The sequence below is a fragment of the Rhipicephalus sanguineus genome, chromosome 2, assembly GCF_013339695.2.
Source record: "Rhipicephalus sanguineus isolate Rsan-2018 chromosome 2, BIME_Rsan_1.4, whole genome shotgun sequence".
NCBI lineage: Eukaryota > Metazoa > Arthropoda > Arachnida > Ixodida > Ixodidae > Rhipicephalus > Rhipicephalus sanguineus.
This window is the reverse complement of record NC_051177.1, coordinates 69,015,893-69,035,532: the sequence shown is the minus strand read 5'-3', so window position 1 is coordinate 69,035,532 and position 19,640 is coordinate 69,015,893. Positions and strand designations below refer to the sequence as shown.

General features: G+C 47.4%; 3 protein-coding genes across 3 annotated transcripts in view; 2 read left to right on the top strand and 1 right to left on the bottom strand.

The window, feature by feature from the left end:
- LOC119381647 (ubiquitin-like modifier-activating enzyme 1) overlaps positions 1–5,384 on the bottom strand; it is a 43,063-nt gene extending 37,679 nt beyond the window's left edge. The window contains exons 1-6 of the mRNA XM_049412854.1: positions 5,217–5,384; positions 3,865–3,938; positions 2,435–2,603; positions 1,464–1,598; positions 311–417; positions 120–210 (exon numbers count right to left, since the gene is read on the bottom strand). Of these exons, the coding sequence (XP_049268811.1) occupies positions 120–210; positions 311–417; positions 1,464–1,598; positions 2,435–2,603; positions 3,865–3,938; positions 5,217–5,384 (744 nt within the window). The remainder of the gene's footprint in view (positions 1–119; positions 211–310; positions 418–1,463; positions 1,599–2,434; positions 2,604–3,864; positions 3,939–5,216) is intronic.
- The window catches only part of LOC119383131 (peroxisomal membrane protein PMP34), a 182,545-nt gene that overhangs the window by 14,891 nt on the left and 148,014 nt on the right, over positions 1–19,640 (top strand). The window lies entirely within an intron of this gene.
- The window catches only part of LOC119383135 (ubiquitin-like modifier-activating enzyme 1), a 36,602-nt gene continuing 31,526 nt past the window's right edge, over positions 14,565–19,640 (top strand). Inside the window, exons 1-5 of the mRNA XM_049412853.1 lie at positions 14,565–14,894; positions 17,258–17,322; positions 17,945–18,113; positions 19,031–19,165; positions 19,442–19,548. Of these exons, the coding sequence (XP_049268810.1) occupies positions 14,763–14,894; positions 17,258–17,322; positions 17,945–18,113; positions 19,031–19,165; positions 19,442–19,548 (608 nt within the window). The 5' untranslated portion in view covers positions 14,565–14,762. The remainder of the gene's footprint in view (positions 14,895–17,257; positions 17,323–17,944; positions 18,114–19,030; positions 19,166–19,441; positions 19,549–19,640) is intronic.

Here is a 19,640-nt window from a genome sequence, read left to right as displayed (position 1 = left end):
TACTGTAACACCCGTCATAGAGCCACGCACAACGCCACAAATCAAACTGTGAGCCACGAACACTTTCCAATCTAAACCACACTTTAGTGTGGTCCATGAACGTAGCTTTAGCTGTATACCTTCGTGATGGAGCCGATCGGAACAGACAGTGCCTGCTCTCCATTGGGGTCGGTCACGCGGAAGTTGTCGCCGAAGTCGCAGAAGATCTGCCTGCAAGACGGTAAAGATGCACGCACATCCGTGGTATAACGATTCCATTCAGGGACGCCGCCTTAGCTGTGTTAGAAACAACTCTGTTGCGATTACGCACCCAGCGAGTCCGCGGGTGTCGGCGACGATGAGAGCTACGTTGTTCCGACGAGCGATGAGAGAGATGGACATTTGCTCAGCCAACGACGTCTCTGTCAACACCACCACCTGTAAGACGAAGCGCAAAATGTTATTAAAGAGTCAAGGAAAGCAAGAGGAAGCTTCCAAAGATGAATAAACAAGCTAATACACAAACTCTTCAACTGCAGTCATGTACCAAATAGCTAATCCAGCTTTCCACCTTGCTGCTGTGCGATAAACTCTACCAGCCGGCAGAATATGCATACATGGCATACTAGTCTAGTACTACTGATACATAATTTCATGCATAACATACGCTGTTTCTTCCACACCATTCGGTCATCCCCTGAGGGAGGGACCGATTCGGCCCAGAAACATCGGGACTACTTTAAACTTTAATTGGTACCAGTTTATCTTGGAAACCAGTACTGCTTAAAAACTCCCTTTATAATTCTTCAGTACAAGTCGCTTTAAAGTTTTTGTGCCCACAGGGCCAAACATTGCCTGTGTCCATGTTTGCGCCTAGGGCGCGCCTTCACCAGGACCGTTACCGACTAAAGAAAGCCGGTTGTCAGACAGTGGGACATATGTGTTCATTTGAGTAACCGGTGATTAACCCGCGAAAGCGTGGTTCTTAACCAACATCATCACGAAGTGGAGGCGGGCGTCAAACCAAGGGGCCAGTGGTTTCACGCAATAATATTGATATTTCGAGAAAGTTCAGTATTGCGTGGAGTTCGCCAAGAAGGGCTTACTAAGCTCGAGACCTCGCTTTGTTGAACACGGTGTCCGCTATAGCCTTTCTTTTTTATGGTATGCGACTTCACTCGATATACACTCTAAAAAAATCGAGTATTTGGGGAGTATTCCTGTCACGAAACAGTAATCGTCATCTGGCTTGCTCGCGTTTCCTTTCTTGAAAACCCGGCTCTCGTCACTTTCCTATCAAGAATGCTATGTCACGCTGATAACGCGCGCGCCGTTCGTGACTGGGAAGTGCCGGGAGCGCAGTGATAACGCAAGGAACGTACGCGCGGTGGATGGCTATTATTGTTGTGTGGCAGAAATACTCCCCAAATACTCGACTTTTTCTTAGAGTGTACTACAGAAAGTAACACCTGAAGATCACTCACGTTAAACCGCTTCAAGAATTCTTCGTTCAGTGGCTCGGTGTGGGCCGTGACTCGGACGTACTCGTTGAGTCGTGCCAGCGGATCCTCGCAAGCCTCGGCACGATTCTGCCCCACGTTTTCTTCATTTAGATAGTACTGGAAAGACGCGTGCACAGGTGAGTACGGTCGATGCCGCTCGCAACGGGGCTTGCAGAAATAATGTGAACCATTAGATTGTTGCGAGAAACAGACTGTCACAGTAGGTATGCCCATGTAGATACAGGACATGCCCCTGTTCGGTGGGCCACACACTACGTCTGTCCTGTCTACGCGTATTACTTTTCTGGTCGTCTGTTTCGAGCGAGGATGTATTTATTAAGGCGAAAGCCTTAGAAGCCCCATCAAACACGAAAAGTAACCATCGGCGGCGTCGGCGTAAACGCGAAGTGAGGCAAAAAAAAATCATGCGATGACGTCATCATATGATGTCACACGTCACCACAATTGGTGACGTCACTACAGCGTCACATAATGACGTTCTCACACGACATAGTCTATTGGTAAAAGGCCGGCCGATCTCGGAGGCAGTGCTGCTGAACCACGTTAGGGGCAGAAAGCTTTCGGTGGAAGGAGGGATGGATCAACACAATCGGCTAAGAAGAAGCAAAAGACGAAGAAGATGAAGATGAAGGCTTCCGAGTCGTCTTAGGCAAATGCATAAGAGACCGTGTGACTTTTTCGTTTTTAAGGAAACGTATTACTTGCGGATGACCGAAGATGTACACGTAGGTATGTCTTTGAAGTGTTAACCACTGTATACTGTAATAACAGGTAGATGGTATTTATTACCGCGCTCAGACACGTAACTTTCGGCGGAAAATGGCCACTTGTGAAAATTGGCAAATCGAATTCTGATCATCCGCAAAGCCAATGGGCACATTTGTTGCCGGCGCTCGTGTTAGGATGCGTTAGAAAGAATTGCGTTTTCTCACCTGAGATGAGAGATCGACTCTGGTGCATACCACTTCGTCGTGAAGGGTAACCGACCTCACTCCAGCCAGAATGATGTTCTTGGCCACCTCAACTCCTAGGCCACCCAGGCCTGAAATGAGCACGTCCGATTGCGCCATCCGCACCACAGCGTCGCGCCCGAGCACGTAGCTGTAATGGAAAGTTGGTTTTAGCCTCAGTTCACTAATATTTCGAGTGCCGTAATTCCGAAGCAATCTTTGTCATTGTTTTGAGGTTATGTAATAACGCAAGCTTTAAAGTTTTCAGCCCATATTTTTAGGGATCAAAAACGGGGTATAGACGAGCAGAAATCACTCGAACCCGAAACCGCCGTGATTGCATGCTAATACCAAAAACGCGAAAATGGTACTGACCGTGTCTTTGCGACAACTCCGTACATTGCAACTACTTTGCAGAAATGACTGTTAGCGGGAGCTTTAAGTGCACGATTGCCATAGCTTACTGGCAAATGGCGTAGCTGTCTAGTCATAATCTGACATTTCATCATGACGACGATAAGATACGATAGGCTTATAAAAAAATATAAACGGGCATTGTCGGCAGTTTTGCACCAGGGCCGTATTGAAGATGTTCAGCTCCCGAGACGGTGCCCTGTCGTACAGTTATGGGACTGGGGTACGTCTTGGTCCGATACATTGTGCTTACCATGCACGGTCGTCAACACCGGTCCCACCACACACTGTCCCCAGTGTACGTCCGCTTTTCTATCCGAAGTGCATCAGTCTCTTTGTGAGTGAAGTTTCTTTACGTGTTTAGACATCGGACCAAAAAGTGAGGAACAAGGGTACATGTAAAAAAGAAAATGTGCATAGATCCTAGATTTTGTTGACGAAACCTTCGGCGGTAACAACGCCAGAACGCTTTATGCTGCAATAGAACCTAAGGCTCTCGGTGGGGAAGGTTTCTCCGATGACGCCCGATATACATTCGGCACACCCCTGCAGCTATATTGCAGAAATTGCGGCAGTTTTCAGAGCACTGCTGCCATAGCTTGTTGCGAATATGGTATATGGCTCTCTGGTGATATTCCCTGGCACTTCGGCATGATGATGACGCTGGTAGTTTTGCACCTGCATAACTAAAAAGGCCTACGCCATCCCCTCCCCCTCCCACCCCGGAGACATGTGCAAAGAGGGCAGAATTATCAGCCCCACGACGGGAGGCAGAAAATAGCGCCCCTTTTCATTTCTTTCACGAATCACTCTCTCTCTCTCTCTCCGGTAGAATGACCCATCCACACCTTCGACTGCGCTGGTTCCATGCAGTGTTAGTCCGTTTTTATCTCCGTCGACAGAAACTAAACAATATCGCTTCGAATACGCTGCCTTATTTCCACCTAATGAGTGTCATAGGCACACGAGCCATACGTAGTGGCGGCGAATTGACTCACAGTTGTCTGGAATACAAGCTCTCGTCGATATAGGGCGGCTTCTGTCCAGCGGAGTCGGACTTGTTTTCCCGGTCCTGCGCAGAAAAAAAAGGTGAGGTTTCCTGGAACCGGAAGCATAATCACAGAACGTCAATTACCTACCACAGGAAACAAAAAGTAAACAAATAAAATAGGTTAACAAAAGAAATGTTAGCAACAATATACCTTAGCTTACGTTTTGATTCGGGATTCTTTTCGCCATAGAAAAAGGTAAAGCATGGAGACGCGTATGTAAGAAAAGCGAAGCAAAGAGAAACACTCAGACAGCGATAGAAAAGAAGGGTCTCCGTTCTCTTTTGTCCTTTTCTGCCCGCCTTGAAATTTCCTGCAATGAATCATCCATGCCAACAAGCTCGGTTTTCTCCCGCTCGATGTTCTCACACCGTGCTGAATATGTCCGCATGCACTCGGGGCACTACTAACTTTCTTCGGATTCAGCTTCGTGTCTTATACTCGCAATCTATGCCATCTTCAGCTCTTCCTTGAAAACGGCGTTATGTTACTGTTGAATAGAGCTGGTCGAGTACGTTACAATGTACACATATAACTTGCACTTTCTAAACTCTCCTTTTTTGAGGCTGAAGGTGACGATAGTGCGAGAGACATATGAGTTTTGCTTCGGCGATAATCGTTGTACGTTTTGTTACTCCTCCAGTAAAGCGAAACTTCCAACTCCTTTCCCACGCACTTGTACAAAGAGCGTTGAATATACCTCTCGGTCCTCGTGTCTCGCCGCTGTTTCTGTGAGGTACCGTATAATCTAGGAAAGATAAAACAGTGTAAAAAAAACAGACAAAACACAGAGAAAGACAAACTGACACAGCGCTGTATCTGCGCGTCTTTCTGTGTATTCTGTCTTTTTTGCGTCGTTTCGTTTTTTCTCATGTCTGAGAAATTTAGCCCAATTATACGTTTTAGACAAAACTTGCATGGTCCCTGATGCATTTGCCGAAAACGGCTCCAAGGCGAAAGACATCTTCCTCTTTTTTCTTAGTCAATTGTATTATCAATTGTATTGAAGCGACGTCGTCATGTGGTGACGTCATCATTCGACGTCACGTTATGTGACGTCATGATGACGTCATAGGGTGACGTCATCACATTATTTTTTTTTTGCAGTACTCGTGTCGACGTTGCCGACGGTCCCTTTTCGCGCTTGATGAGGCATCTAAGGCGTTCGCCTTAATATAATCTAGCCTAATGTCTCACTCGTTAGGCAGGTTTACCGAGCCGAAAGAGTTGGGCCCTTGTCGAGCTTGTGAGCGAAACGTGTGCACTCACAGTTTCCTTTTCGGACGAATCGACGTCTGTACCATCGTCGGTCCTTCGTCGCTTAGCCGGAGGGGTGGCTTCTTCGTCATTAGCAGTCGCCATAGTACTCGACCTGGAGTGTTGTCACCTCGGTCGACCGGCTCTTCGAATAGCCTGGCGCTGTCTTCCTCCGCGACTGGGTCCGCGCTCGCGATGATGACGATGATCATGATCCTCAATTATGGCACGTACCCACTCTGGGAGACTGGACAAGAATTTGCCATCTGAACTTACAGTTATTGTTCTGAAATATTACATGAGTATAAACAAATGGAAAGACAAGAATGCGAGAAGTTTGCTCTAAGTTGCGCAAAGCTTGGCACAGCGAAGCTGGTTGATCTTCAGCTCGCAGTGCTGCAGCACGGGAATCACAACGCCGGCGGTGATTGCATGCAGCGTGCTTGGCCGAAGAAGCGGCATCCAAGAGACGGCGACAAGCGGATTCGGAATATGCGCAAAGCTTGCCACTCTAAATGTGTTGAAATCGCTGTCTCTGAGCCACGGTGTAAGGAACTGTGGCGGTTGCTATGGCGACGTCTCGGCGGTGGCTGCCCCTCGGCGCGGCGGCGGCTTGGCTATTTTTAGCACAAGTGGCGCTGCTGTGCCGGTTGCTATGGCAACGGCGCAGCAGGGGTTTTTTTGTTAACGGACGTCTTACTATGAGCTTTAACAGCTTCCCTGTTAAAGGATGTCCAGAAGACACTATGTACTGTGGAATTGCGAAACAGGAACGTACAATTCAACTGTTAACTTAAACAGAACACATTAATATAGTGATACAGGAACTGAACACAAAAAATATGTTTATCTTTATTATAATTTTTATGAAAGTAGCAATTAAAATTGAATGCATGTTTTGCCTGGAATAAGGGCATCAAATACATACCTGTTGTTAAATCCCAAAGTGCGTGACCTTCTTTTAAATTCTCGTGCGAGCCGAGCACAAGCCAGTGCGTGAGGCCCCGCGACGGGCTATACAAGAAAGGGTGTTGCTAGGGTTACGTCCAGACGTAACTGTAGTCACCGCTATCGTTACGTCCAGATTAAAGTCCCTAGATTTTTCCCTGTTGAAGATCAGGGAAAAACCTAGGGACTTTAGTTCAGATGTGGTTTTCCACAGACGTGAGTACATTATTCTCCTGTTGCTCAGTGAAGGCCCTCTGCGCCCTTCGGGCGCGGAAACCTAATCGTGGCTTCGCCCTCGCTTCGCGAGTGCGTCCATTTCGCTATCGCTCAATGACCGGTTGGCAGGGTCACGGTCACGCGCTACTGGCCGCTGTCGCGGCCACGCGCTGTTTAGCCCGCGCGCCTGCCCCTTCGGGGCAGGCGGAGGCGCACGTAACCGACGAGCCGCGTCGTGCTTCTCTGGCAACAAACTTCAGCAACACCTGAGACAAAAAAAGAAAAAAAAAATTCACCCGCAGCGAGGTTGGAACCAGCGCCCTCGCAGTTCCGAGCACGACACGCTAGCCGCTGCGCCACTGAGGCCAATCGGTGCGGTAGGTCTAACGGGCTGTATTTGTATCGTCACGCTGGACGTAACTTTTAAGACTCATTATTCTTTCGTCCAGACGTAACTACAACGGCTCCTACCGTTACGTCTAGACGTAACGCTTGACACTTCCTACAAGAAAAGCCAGAAAACAGAAACAGCGAACTGCAGTGTGATCAAGAACAACTTATTCAAAGCCATCATAACGCACTTCATTTCTAAGGCACAAGACACTTTCATTTGTTACTCAACCTAAATAAAGGAAACATAAATTAAGTTATGGATGGTAAAAACAGGAAAATATTACTTGGTACGAACGCATAAAGTGAGAAAAGTCTCGCCATAGTCTCGACAACATTGGGCGCGCGTTAAACGGAGTGTAGTCAGCTCACACATTGTAGAGAATTGGCCACGGTTCAGGTGGTTATATTAAGCGTTATAAATGTTAATAGTGCTATCCACATATTAGAAATTGTGCATTAAAGATGACATTGCGAGACTGCTTATTAAACAGACAGAAATTTTTGTTTGTATATATGGTTGTACGCAGAAAAAATTGAGATTTCTTAAAATCTGCTCTTTTTGTTGATCTAGTTATTTTTTTTCTGCTTATGACTCGTACGTGGGAGACTTGCCAAGCTTTCTTGTGCATGCGAAACGAAATGCCTTATGGCGCTGAGCCTACGCTATGCATTTACAATATTCCGAAAATTTTGACAAAAATAATTGAACAGTGAGCGCGCCTATTTTCGATGGAACCGCTGAATAAAAAAAAGAAACTGGACTTCTATGTGACGTAATATTAAGGAAAAGGGAGTTCAACCTGCCATGCTCTCTATGGCAGAGATGCAATAATGGACCAAATTGAGACTTTCCTTCAGACACGGTCCCCGCTGGTTCCAGCCAAACGTAAAATACGGGATACAGAGATACGGCCAGCGCGCGGAAAGGGTTCTTCTAGGTAGATTTTTTTTTTTCAGAAATTATTCGACAATTCTCCTTATCACAATTGTTCACACCGTATGTAATTCGGTGGAGTGAACCCGAACCAACTCATTTGAAGATTTCGATGCTAAACACCCTAGTAAAGTAGAGATCATTTCGCATTGTCGCGCGACACTATGACAGGGTATTTCGGGAGAAAGCTTAATATTTGTAGCCGCCCACTACAGCAGGGTAGCATGTTGTCGCGATCAAGAAATAATTGTCGCTGGATTAATACGGCAGCAGGGTTCACAACCAGGATAAAAAAAAAAAACTACGGGCTTATTCAGTGCTGCTTGTGCGAAGTTTTCTGAGACCTCATTAAGCCTTAGCTTTAAACAAGGACAAATACTGGAACGATCTGCCATCCTGAATTATTTCTATCAGTCTCTATGCAAAGCTTCAGTCACTGCTCCACTCTCCTCCATGTTCTACATCAGTATGACCACTGTGAACTATAACTACTCATGTATTACTTCGCCATGGCTACATTAAGCTGTGTATGCATAGAAAAACTTTATTATTGTCCCTCGGAACGCGCTCTAGCACGTTTCGGGCCATTCCCACGTCGTAACAGAAAGGGCCAGTCTCTCTGCTGGGCCCGTTGGACTGCCCATAGCTGTTCTTTGAGTACAGTCCCATTTGGACGGCGTGATGACTTCACCACCGCGTAACGCGGGGCGCCGCCAGAGCATATGTTGATTGGCTATATCCGTGCATAATGAACATGCATTAGTTGGCTATATTTCTGGATAAAGCTTGTACAATGGCGCGGGGTTACGGTACACCCCGACCTGAAGTAGTAGAGTGTCAGAGCCTGCGGTCTGCTTAATTTTCTATATGGTGGATGGTACTGTCTCCGCCCCAGGTAAAAATGTTTCGTGAGTTCATTATACGAGGTGGCAGGGTTCGGATCCCCCAAAACGTCAGCGCCACGCCCCCCGGTAGCTACGCGCTCTGCTACTCCTCGCGCATCTATGTAGGCAGACTCATTGAAATTGGGCGGGGCTCCCCGATCAGTCCCATGTGGGCTGGACGCCAGACGAGTGTGTGTGGCTCGATGTTCTTGTCCCGAAGGATAGGACGGTTCCGAGATGGTGCCCTTGGCAAATGCTCTGACCGCCGATCTCGAGTCGCTGTAAATCATGGACCTCCTGTCATCCAGCAAGGCTAACGCAAAGGGCACAATTCGCCAGGCGATACATTGAGGTATGAAAAAATTAAAACAGGCGCTGTTAAACGGGTAGTGCAACGCCTTTTTAACCCTTTCAGCCCTGAATTTTTTTAACGGGTAGATAATTTCTTCTTCTTGATATTTATTTTTTTTATCACCTCAAGAGCACGAAAATAATGTTTTCTGAGCATCCCATCAGTGTATGAAAAAAATAGCGCCATGTCCTAAATATAGGACACCAGGGCTTAGTAGTTGTGAAGGGAAATATGGTGAATTTCAATATTGCTATTTATTTTACTCTGTTTACACCTAAAATTGTTGTGAAGCTAGCATGCCAGCAACGATATATGAGCTACTGCGCCTCAAAGGTCCAAAAGCAAGTTTTTGCACTCGTGACATAGTGCTCTTCAATGCACTTGAATGGCCAATATCTAATTATTGGACGCCTTGTAAGATCTAAAATCATAATAGGTCGCCGAAACCTCCTTTGGTGCGCCGCAATTATTGTCGCCCGTTCCTGCATGGGTAAGCTGATAGAACTGCACTTCACCCTCATTATCTTCAAGCTCTCTCATGCACCATTCTTACACTGCAGCAAACGTATTCGGATCGATTACGTACAATCTCGCTGTTGGGCCCCCTTGTAAATTAGCAAGAAATGCAGGCTGATTTCCCGAGGAGAATAACAAGAAATTGGAAGCAGACACAAGCGCTAGGGCTCGGGTCATGATGCAGTGCATTCAAAGATCTCACAACCACTGAGCCCTGGTGTCCTATATTTAGGACGTGAAGATTATTCATTGCAGCGGCCTAAGCGGAAATGTTAGGGAAGGGCCCTTTTGTAAATAGGCCTTCAAGCACTTTAGAAACAACAGAGAAAATTACGATAGCTACAGAGAAAATAGTTATTCAGGAAAATGCCATCAAATATTTGGTTGTGGCGTTTGTCGTCTTTTTCAGCTTCCTCCATCGGAAGCACTTTAAGCAGGACCTGATTAATAGCGCACTGCCACTTCCATTTAATTTCCATCCACCTTACCCCCCCCCCCCCCCCCATTTACTGCTAGAAGTACGAACTTTTGGGAGCGAGGAGTTACAATTGGTGGCGAGGAGAATACAATATTTCAATACAGAATACAGATGCTAACACTTCAACAATAGAATAAAAATGTACGTTCGTACTGATGGTTTCGCTTTCGCTACGAGCGCGTTTTGGCACCGCGCTGTGAACGTTAGGCCGCAAATATGAGAATTTGGGAGTACACAAACAACCATCGTTGCGCGGACGCTATCAGAGCAGCTCAGAAACGATTTCTTCACAACTACGACTTTGGCGCGTCTATGGGCAACTTGTGATGTGCCGTCCCGACGATTCAATGCCATTTTTTCGGTCTAAGTTCGTGCACGTTTCAATGTGAATTGACAAGGTGCCTCGCGCTGTATATTGATCGGTCTTCTCAGCAAGCAATTGCTGCTGCTTCTGTTTCTTATTTCAGGGTGTTCGTTTTATTTGGTGCTCACATGAAAGCGTGAGAAAATGCGATGCCTTTTTTAATATTCTCCTTATTATCGTTGCCTTTGCATTCCAGTGGACTTTCCCAGGCAAATAAGCTCCACGAAAATACATGGGCTTGGAGAGGCCAAACTTGAGTTTGAGAGTGGCACAGATAAATTTGGGCTTTTTAAAGGGACCGACAACTGATTTTTCTCGACCCAGTTTTTTACGGCACGACAGGAAGCTCACCCTTCGTAGCGTTTGTAGCTGCAGTGGTTTATGCGAAAAGCACGTAGTTATTTCATAAGCAGTAATTTTCGATCTGAAAGGCTCCAAACACGCATGGAGGCTTGCTCCAGCAACGCTGAGAATTGATAGCGATGCCGCTAGCCCTTGTGAAAGCTGTCGTTGTTCTCCTTTCGCAAGAGTTACTGTAACTATGCTTAACCACCTTTATTTTAAGCTTTCCAACCATTTTTGAAAATAGCAAGCTGTTACAATGAGATGTGTAGCTTTATACACCTTCCCGGTATTTGTACAGCGCTGTGTGCGCCTGCGCCCAAGGTTGGCTGCGCCTGTGTCATGGATGGCTGGCCCCGGCGTCGTTACTCTCTCGAAACGCGAGCCAAGACAAGTAATCGAAAACGTAACCGTGCATATGCACGGCCGCACCGAGTAGCAGCGCGCGTCATTTCTGAGACGAAGTGTAGGTCGCAAAACTGTGTGTCGCTCCAAAATCTTAGCGACCTGGAAACTGCGTGCACGGTTGCATAAGTACGCTGAAAAGTTGCTCAAGACGCGCTGACGAGCATGGGATCATTACGTCACGCGAAAGCAGCGCCACTTTAATGCATACTACTTAACGCATACCTATATGTACATTATTATGGAGTAATACCTTTTAATATAAAGAAACGAACAATATTTGAATACTAACAAAAAAATCGTCGACCGCGTACAGCAATCAACGGTCACGTGGCCGTCTTCATCGGATAATTCATTTTTTTGCCGCCAGAGGCGCCACAGGTCATTTTTCGCGACTTTCAATTAAGAAATAAAAATATAAATCCATCTCTCACGAAAAAAACAGGGTTGGTTTGAGTCAGTGCAACGGACAATCTCTACATCAGTGGAGTCAACTCATTTCATATTCTGGGCAGTTGCCGGTTCCTTTAAAAGCACGTCGTGTTTGCGTCAGGAGAACGCAAGCTTGACTGAAGGAATGTTATTGCCAACATAAATGCAGCACACATCAGCCGCAGTATTTGACTTGCTAGCTATGTGCATTCACCAGCAAACGTCGTGTAGCTTATGAAGGCGAAAGCCTTAGACGCCCCATCAAACGGGAAGATTGACCGTCGGCGTCTCGCGTCGGCGCCGTCAACACGAGTGATGCAAAAAAATTACCACGTGACGCCGTCACGATATGACGTCATCATGGGCGATCTGTGACGTCATTATGACGTCACCATGACGCCACATAACTTGATGTCACATGATGACGTATTCACGCGACATGGTCGCTCTGCACAGCCTTCGTGATCGGTGGACCACTCACGGAGGCAGTGTAAACCGCGTTATGTGCAGAAAGCCTTTGGACGGGGGCGGGGGAGACTCAACACATCGACTGACAAGAAGAAGAAGATGGCTTTCGCCTTCCAGTCATCTTAGGGGAAGGCGTAAGGGACCCTGTGAGTTCTTTAATCCAACGAATCTAAATACAGTAAAACCTCGGTGATACGAATCTCGTGGGGTTACCAAAAATATTCGTATCATCCGAAATTCGTATCACCAGAAAACATGGAAAATTAGTATGCGACAAAAGAAAGTTGGCATTCGTTTTGATTTAGTGTTTCTCAGGGCCTCCGCGACGTCATGAACAGCTCTGAATGCTTGCCAGTATGGTTTTTAGACGTTAACGATCATAGTTGTACTCGTAAATATACGATGCATGCGCGCGTATATTAATGAACCCGATGTGTTGCGCCCTATGACCGCTAGTAGCCCCTTAATAATCTAACTACGCTTTTTTGCATGATACCAAAGCACTGCGGTGAAACTGACTTAAGAAGCGCTTTGCACGCGATAGAGGCCAAGCTGTTTCGCCAAGACCATCCGCTTCGTCTCTTGGGGTCTTCGTCCACCTTTCATGGGACTTCATGACGGACCCGCAGCACAAGTTTTAGTCTTGTTTCATACAACCGACGTGGCAGGCACGTGTTAACACAGTAAAAAGACGCTGCTACCTCGAGCACGGGAGCACGCGTCAACGTGTCGGAAAAAAAAGCGCGACGTCAACGTCATCTGCAATCTAAACGCGAAGGCGCATAAAGGCCTCCAAGGTTCGCGCGCATTATCTCGGAGGCAACGACGCACCGTTTATGGTCGCGCAGCGCGCATTCCTGCGCCCGCGCGCGACTGCCGCGTCTTCCGCGACCGCACTGGCAGCACCTTTTCGCACGTGTGCGCTAGCGTACGTTCGTATCAAACGTCGCGTGGTGCAAATCGGTTCGCAACAACCGTACGCCAATACATTGCATGCTAATGGGCCTTGGTCGGGACCACAGACAAATTCGTATCACCCCGAAATTCGTACGTGTCGTGATCGTATCACCGAGGTTTTACTGTAATGACTTAAGTACCTACAGCCGGTTTTGTGGACGCTGAGTACAGGGTCGACGATAAAGAGGTCGCACGGGAAGGTTCTGAGATGGTATCGCACATGGTAGAAGGTAACTCCTTTTCCATCCTGCGGGAGGTAAGCACCATTAGCCGGCGGGAAGCGCACGCGAGCGATCGTCTCAGTTCGCACTTTCCGCTGCTACTCGCCGAACGTCGCAGCCCCGACGCAGCAGCGGAAGTCTTCGTCGCGGAATTGCTTGTCGCACTACCGACCCGCAGCCGATTGCTACTTGCCTGTTCTTAGCTTCACGATTCACGCTTCAACCACTTTCTTGTCCCTCGGGTACCGTTGCAGGCTGACACCGGGCTCCGTTGCGTACGTCTGGCACTGCGGCACCGAGCAGTAGAGCAGCATGTTCGTCGCCTTCGGAGGCAGCCACTCTCATTACAATGGGTTCAATTGTGTTCAAAATGAGAGAAAACCTCCGCTTTTCAACGGACCGCAGCGCAGCTAGAACTTGAAACTTCTTTTCAAAGCACGCGGCAGCGCGCCAACAGCAGCCGACGCGGCCGCTGAGGCCCCGTGATCCTGTCAAATGCGTCTTGTCGACGGTGGCGCCGGTGTATCCTGTGGTGGGCTTCGCGCCCAATATAAAGTACTTATAGAATACTAGCGCGCGCACGTTAAAGAATCTCAGGTAGTCGAAATGAATCCATAATTCCCCATTATGGCGTGCCGCATAATCATATCGTGGTTTTGCGCGTGAAATCCCCAGCAATTATTATTATTATTATTATTATTATTATTATTATTATTATTATTATTATTATTATTATTATTATTATTATTATTCTTGTTGTGGTTGGAATACTATCGGGCTCGTGATCACGCCGGAAGCGAGCCGATGGGTTTAAAGAAACAAAGAAAGTACTCAATGTCAAGACGTGCGCTCACGTGGCTTCTTGCCCTTTGGTCAAGCCCCCCTCCCCCCTCCATGTAGCTTTCAGCGCGCTTGTTGGGAGGAAAGGAGAGAGAAAACACTCGAAACGTGCTACAAACCCTTGTAACTGCCCTCGCACTTCACGGCTTCGAAAAATTTCCTCGGCAATCGATCCGGGAGGCAATAAACGGCTATAGAGAGCTGGGTGCAAGAAATATAGTACGAAAGTTATTCGTGACACTGGTTTCTTGCACAGGACTTGTTATTTCGTCCAAGAAGCAGGTTACGGCATCGATGGGGCGACGATGCCCGTCGCAGCCCTTCGCTGTACAATTAACACAAAAATTGAGCGGCTACAGCGCGTGTACATGGGCGAGATTTATTCAGTGGGTGGCCTGCGCGCAGAGATGTGCGTGAATGTAGTAGAATGTAAATTGTGTGGGGAAGCGCACTGGAACAAAACTTGCGAAGTAATGATCAGTTCGTGATACGGCGGTGATATAGCAGGGTCCCCAAAAGCCGATTTTGCTTTTATTGATGAAACACAGATATCCCATGTTTATGAATAATGAATTAACCCGTTTGTTCTCATCATCATCGTCAAGAAGAATGAGCACGCGTCACGCACTGCACGCGAAGAAACGAAGAGGACGGCGCATTCGCGTTTGCTGCCGAGCCGCGTTCATCGCCGGGGCCCTGCCGTGCGCCGCCGCTCCCGGGTCCGCAGCAGTCGTAAGACCCGCTGGACTGTCAGCGAAGGCCGTGCGCGGACACCGGAGGCGAAGGAGGCGTGCAAACGGGAGAAGCCGTTCGGCCACGTCGTCTTCCCACGTCGCCGAAATGTCTGAGCCACGTCACGTTCAGTTCGATGAGCCGATGACGGTTGACGAGGAAGATAACGACCCCACCCCTCCAGCGAAGAAACGCAGGACTGACGATGGTCCCAGCCACGACGAGTCCGGAGAATCGAACGTGAGTGCACGCACGATGCTTAGCTTGTTAGCGCATGTAGACGGGGCTTAAGTGACGAGGCTTCACCTTTTAACCTCGTAGGAACGGTTATAGCGTGTTCAAACGCATAGCCGCTGTTGATAAGGGCTATGGAAACCATGCGACGTTGCGGTGTCGAGGACGGACTAGCGTGAGGCAACTGGACGGGAACGTCTAGCCTCCATGCATGGGCGACTTCAAAGTTGCCCGACTAACCTTATCGTGACCTGTCTCTGTGTCATATCACGCGGACCTAGCTGCTACCGGCCTAGCTAGGAAGGAGTAATTAAAGGTTACGTCCAAGGTCAACTTGTGCGAGCCTATGTATCGTGTGTCGCACACATTTCCTTCAGAATTTATTTTATACTTCTGTGATAGCGAAAACATTTTTTTTTAGCGAGTCGGTTCATCTTACGAATAACTTGCAGCAGAGCGAAAAAAAAAAAAAACGCCAGGCCTGCGCTGAAACCGCAGCACAGTCACAGCGAAAGCTGGAAGAGCGGCGTTTCAAGAGCCCGTTGTAAGCTCTCTTGGGGCTACAATACAAGTACACTAGAAAGGTACCCACTACGCCATAAATCAAATTTTCGTGAAGTTGGGAAGCGCCTACTAAGCCATTATTCGTCATTCTGCGGAGAAGCGAGGCACCAGCTACACGTCTGTAAGGGATTATGTGCACTTTTGTTGACGCGACGACTGATGACGATGAAGAATTACGGCTCAGCCCTTTGTAATGGGTTGGAAGCTTTAAACGGCCCACCAGTTATGTAATTTGCACTGGGTGAAGCCCGGTCGCTATTTCCCTCTGCCGTCATGCTGTATAACATACGCTGACGTGGGAGAGAGACGGGGGAGGGGTGCGAAGAACTTTACTGAGACCCCGAGGAAATGGATCATGCGCTTATGGGCTTCCTTGGCAACCAATACAAGTGCACTTGCGAGGAACCCACTACGCTATAAATCATTGTAGTTTTTGAGAAGTAGGGCAGCAGGCACTGTGCCATTTTTGTCATTCTACGGAGAGCCGTGCTATCTGCTAAACGCATGCAAGGCATTATGCGCACTTTGTTGATGCTGTGCCTGATGACGACGAAGAATTATGGCAGAGACCTTTGTAATGGGTTGGAAGCAATCAACAACCTACTCGTTGCGCAATTCGCATTGTGTGACGCCTGGTTATAGAATTCGCGTTGTGCGACGCTTGGTGCTTATTTTACTCTTCTACCACGCTATATTGCATATGCTAATGTGGTTCGTTCCCGACACGAAGCCTGTATAGGACCTTTTTGCAAAGCGGTTTCAACCACCGGCATGGCTCAGAGGTTGAATACTGGGCTCACACGCAGAGGGCCCAGGTTCGAACCTCGTTCCATCCTGGAATTTTTTCTTATTTCGAGCGATACTGGTTACGGACACCGGCGGCGGCGGACAACTACGGCGCCAAAAACGGCCGGTGAAATGATCTCATAACAGCTTTCGCTGTAAAAAGGGGACAAAGAAGGCACACAAAGAACAGAACGAGCGCTCGTCCTCTTGGGAGTGTTCCTTCTTTGTCCTCTTTTATTACTTCTTTTTCGTTCTGCTTCAAGTTGTTCATACTTCTCGTATTCCGTGATTCAGAATGGATGCGGGCAGAGAACTCGTGTGCGACAGGAAGGGCGCCTAAAGCCTGTCTTGTAAGCGTCCCCTGTAGACGTCCATTTAGCGTTATAGATTTATTAACCTAAGCACCCACTAGGTAGTTCAACGTTTCACTTGTCTCACTAGGCTCATGGTTTATTTGCTTACATGTATGATTGATTTATAATGAGCCCGGAAGGGAGTCAGAGAGGAGGTGGGTAATAAAAATGAACACAATGACGCATGTAGAAAATAAACAGTGCCAGAAGCATACATAGATAGACAACCGTGCATATCACGGTTTAACATCAGCGCATCACAGTGTTCAAGCGAAATGAACGCACATTAATTGTGAAACGATGTAATTGGTAACCGGTGCTGCGATCGATGCCGCCCATTCAAGGTTAATGGTGTCATAACGAAGGATATTCCGACGGACGGTTCACGTTGAACCGTGAAATCGAAATATGTGCTGCAAGCAAAAAGTACATAATGCAAACCAGTAATCATAAACGTGCCTGTGCGTGCACTGCTCCATTAACTCCTAAAACCAAGGAAAACCAATACCTGTGCTTTGAAATACGAGGTTCAACTTATTTAATTATGATGATGTCATTGCCTTTTTACTTATGTAGCATAATAAAGTGTTAACATGGCTTCGGAACTTACCGTGCGTTTTACTGCCTGCGACGTCAACATTTGTCCTGTGCACGTAGGGACCGCAGGCCCCGACTGAATCGTCACGACAGAACCCGCCTGACATCGATGAGAGCCTCTACTCGAGACAACTGTAAGTTCATTATACGTGGTGCTTACTGGCGCGAGGCCTCGTTTGTCCAAAGAGCGCCCACTTGTAATCTGGCCTGTCACCGTGTCACACTGTGGAACAGGGTGTATAGGGAGCTTATCAAAACGACGCGTCGCGTCTCTTTTTCGTTCATATTTTAAGAGAACGCTCTTTCTACTTGAAGTTCGTATGGACTTGTCGTCGCTTTCGGCTATCACTTACCTGCATTTATTGATTTTGTCAGCTAGCGCAGCGAATCAGTGACAATATCATAACCTAATTTCTGGGCGCGTAATAAAATCTATTGTCCTTTTGAAGCAAAGTATTATTTAGATTTTCCAATCGCTCGTTTCCTCTGTTCCGTTGTCTATCCAGATACTGCTGTATTTTTATTCTTATCATCCTTGATGGTCACATAGGAAGCACAAGCTCGCCTTCATTATCTTGATGCGCCACTAGCTTCCTCCAAGATCAGAACTTTCACAAAGATTGACACTAAAGTTGGCTGCAATTCGCTCTTTAAGATATTCGGTCGTGGCCCAATATCTTAAAGGACTGACTTACTTTTCAGTTAGGCGTCTCTGTGAAAAAAAAAAGAAAAAAAAACGTGGTACGTCTTTCACAGATACGTGCTCGGACGAGACGCCATGTTACGCATGGCGCAGTCGGACGTTCTGATTTGCGGAATGGGAGGACTGGGCGTGGAGATTGCCAAGAACATCATCCTGGGCGGCGTCAAGTCGGTCACCCTTCACGACGAGGCCGTGTGCACGAGGCTTGACCTGTCCTCGCAAGTGAGAACGCTTAATTTTTCTTATTCTTGCCGTAGTGGCATAGCCGTACGATTCCGAGCTGGATATTCTACCTAACTCTACCATTAGTGATCTTTCTTTGACGAAGTAACTGTTAGAATCATTGGATCTGTGTTTATTACACGTGCAATTAATAATAATTCCCCACTCATTTAGCATTATTACTCCTATTTGCTCCAAGGTGGCCAGCGCCTTAATGTGCAATGACTTTGCTTTTACACGTGCTTGTTGCCAATGCACGACCGCCTTCGCTAGTGATTATCCATCACCACGATTGGCTGGAGTTCGCTCTTGAGAGCAGCACTAAACAAAGTGCTTTTTGTTGCATTAATGGAAATCTTAATGCTTGGTGTGAGCCCGCCTCAATCTTTTTCATTCGGAAAGATGAAGCATTGGACCGGGGAACCCGAATGTAGTAATGATGGAATGAATGAATTAATATCTTTATTTTGATGAAGTGGTGGCTGTCCGTCGCTATTGGAACTTAGGTAAGGAAGTAGCATATCCACTCTTTGCTGTTTCCTCTTATGTGGACTTCGCTTCGGCACATGTTCAGTGTGCTCGCTTTCGTACGAGCCAGTCGACCTATCCTACACCACTCGAAACGGGCCACTTTCACTACCGCGTGTCGTCATGGTTTTCTGTGCTTCATTATTCGACTGTGCAGCTCCGAATATGGTGGCGTACATCTGCTCGACAGAACTGCCGAAGTGTGTAGTGGGTAGAAGTATTTTCAATCAGAGTTAAAGTAATGTCGCCGAGGGATCGGCTGACGACTTAGGGACCTCGTATCATTTGAAGCTCATTTAAGATTACTTCTACGTGCCCCTACAAGATAATGCATTGCTGCGTGTAATCTTTGCACTGTTTGCATTGGGATGCCTTGTACATTTTTCTAGTACTACCTAAGGGAGGAAAGCCTGGGCGAGAACAGAGCCGCAGCTTCCGAGGCATCACTGGGGCGACTGAACCAGTACGTGCGTGTGGAGGCCCATACGGAGCCCCTGAGCAAAGAGTTCCTGAAGCAGTTCAGCGTAAGTGACATTGTTTTGAGCTAACTCCTGGGGGATACTCAATGTAGCTTTGATCGGTTCTTAAGGACGCTACGGGGGAAAATTATTGCACTTTTGGGATTTCACTTAACCGGGGCCCTACATGACAGATGCAAGTAAACAACCTGTGAATTTATACTTAACATCCGATCAACTGTGCTTGTTCACCTTTATACTGCACTTGCGCGACGCGCTATGTATATGCTTTGGCGGCGAACGCTACGCTAGTGTTATCACCGAGCTGTTGTGTCCTCCCAGGTGGTGGTGTTGACGGAGACTCCGCTAGACGAGCAAGAAGATATCGCCGCCTTTGCCCGCGAGAACAACATCTCCCTGATTGTGGCCGACACCCGGGGCCTGGCTGGGTGAGTTCTGCAGACGAGAACAGCTTTCACGTATTCTAGAGCGCAGTATCTTCTCAAACGCTCCATAAAGAATTCAGTCAGAATCAAGTCAG